Source organism: Myotis davidii, unplaced genomic scaffold (assembly GCF_000327345.1).
Source record: "Myotis davidii unplaced genomic scaffold, ASM32734v1 scaffold1187, whole genome shotgun sequence".
NCBI classification, from domain to species: Eukaryota; Metazoa; Chordata; class Mammalia; order Chiroptera; family Vespertilionidae; genus Myotis; species Myotis davidii.
In genome coordinates, this window is record NW_006299714.1 from 1,691,833 (window position 1) to 1,692,139 (window position 307).

General features: G+C 65.1%; 1 protein-coding gene across 2 annotated transcripts in view; it reads left to right on the top strand.

Annotated features, from left to right (window-relative positions):
- PHYHIPL (phytanoyl-CoA 2-hydroxylase interacting protein like) overlaps positions 1 to 307 on the top strand; it is a 34,881-nt gene that overhangs the window by 337 nt on the left and 34,237 nt on the right. The window contains exon 1 of one of the 2 annotated variants that reach the window (XM_006775811.2): positions 7 to 189. The exons of the other annotated variant lie outside the window; for it this stretch is intronic. Coding sequence (XP_006775874.1) covers positions 84 to 189 — 106 coding nt within the window. The 5' untranslated portion in view covers positions 7 to 83. Of the gene's footprint in view, positions 1 to 6; positions 190 to 307 lie in introns of those variants that run through there. 2 annotated transcript variants of the gene reach the window in all.

Below are 307 nucleotides of genomic sequence, written 5' to 3' on the forward strand. Positions count from 1 at the left end.
TCCCTTTCCCGCCCTTTGCTGCCACCCGGTCCGCGGAGAGAGCCTGGCTGCGAGGCAGGTGGCTTGAGAAGGGGCTTAGGAAAATGGAGGTGCCGCGCCTGGATCATGCCCTCAACAGCCCCACCAGCCCCTGTGAGGAGGTGATCAAAAACCTCAGCCTGGAGGCCATTCAGCTGTGCGACCGGGACGCTCAGTGCAAATAAATGCAGGTGGGGGTTCCCCTCAGCCCCGCCGCCCTCCCTTCAGACCCCAGAAACAAAAGGACACCGGGGCTGGCGCGTTTGGCACGGGAAGGCGGCGGCGGCGG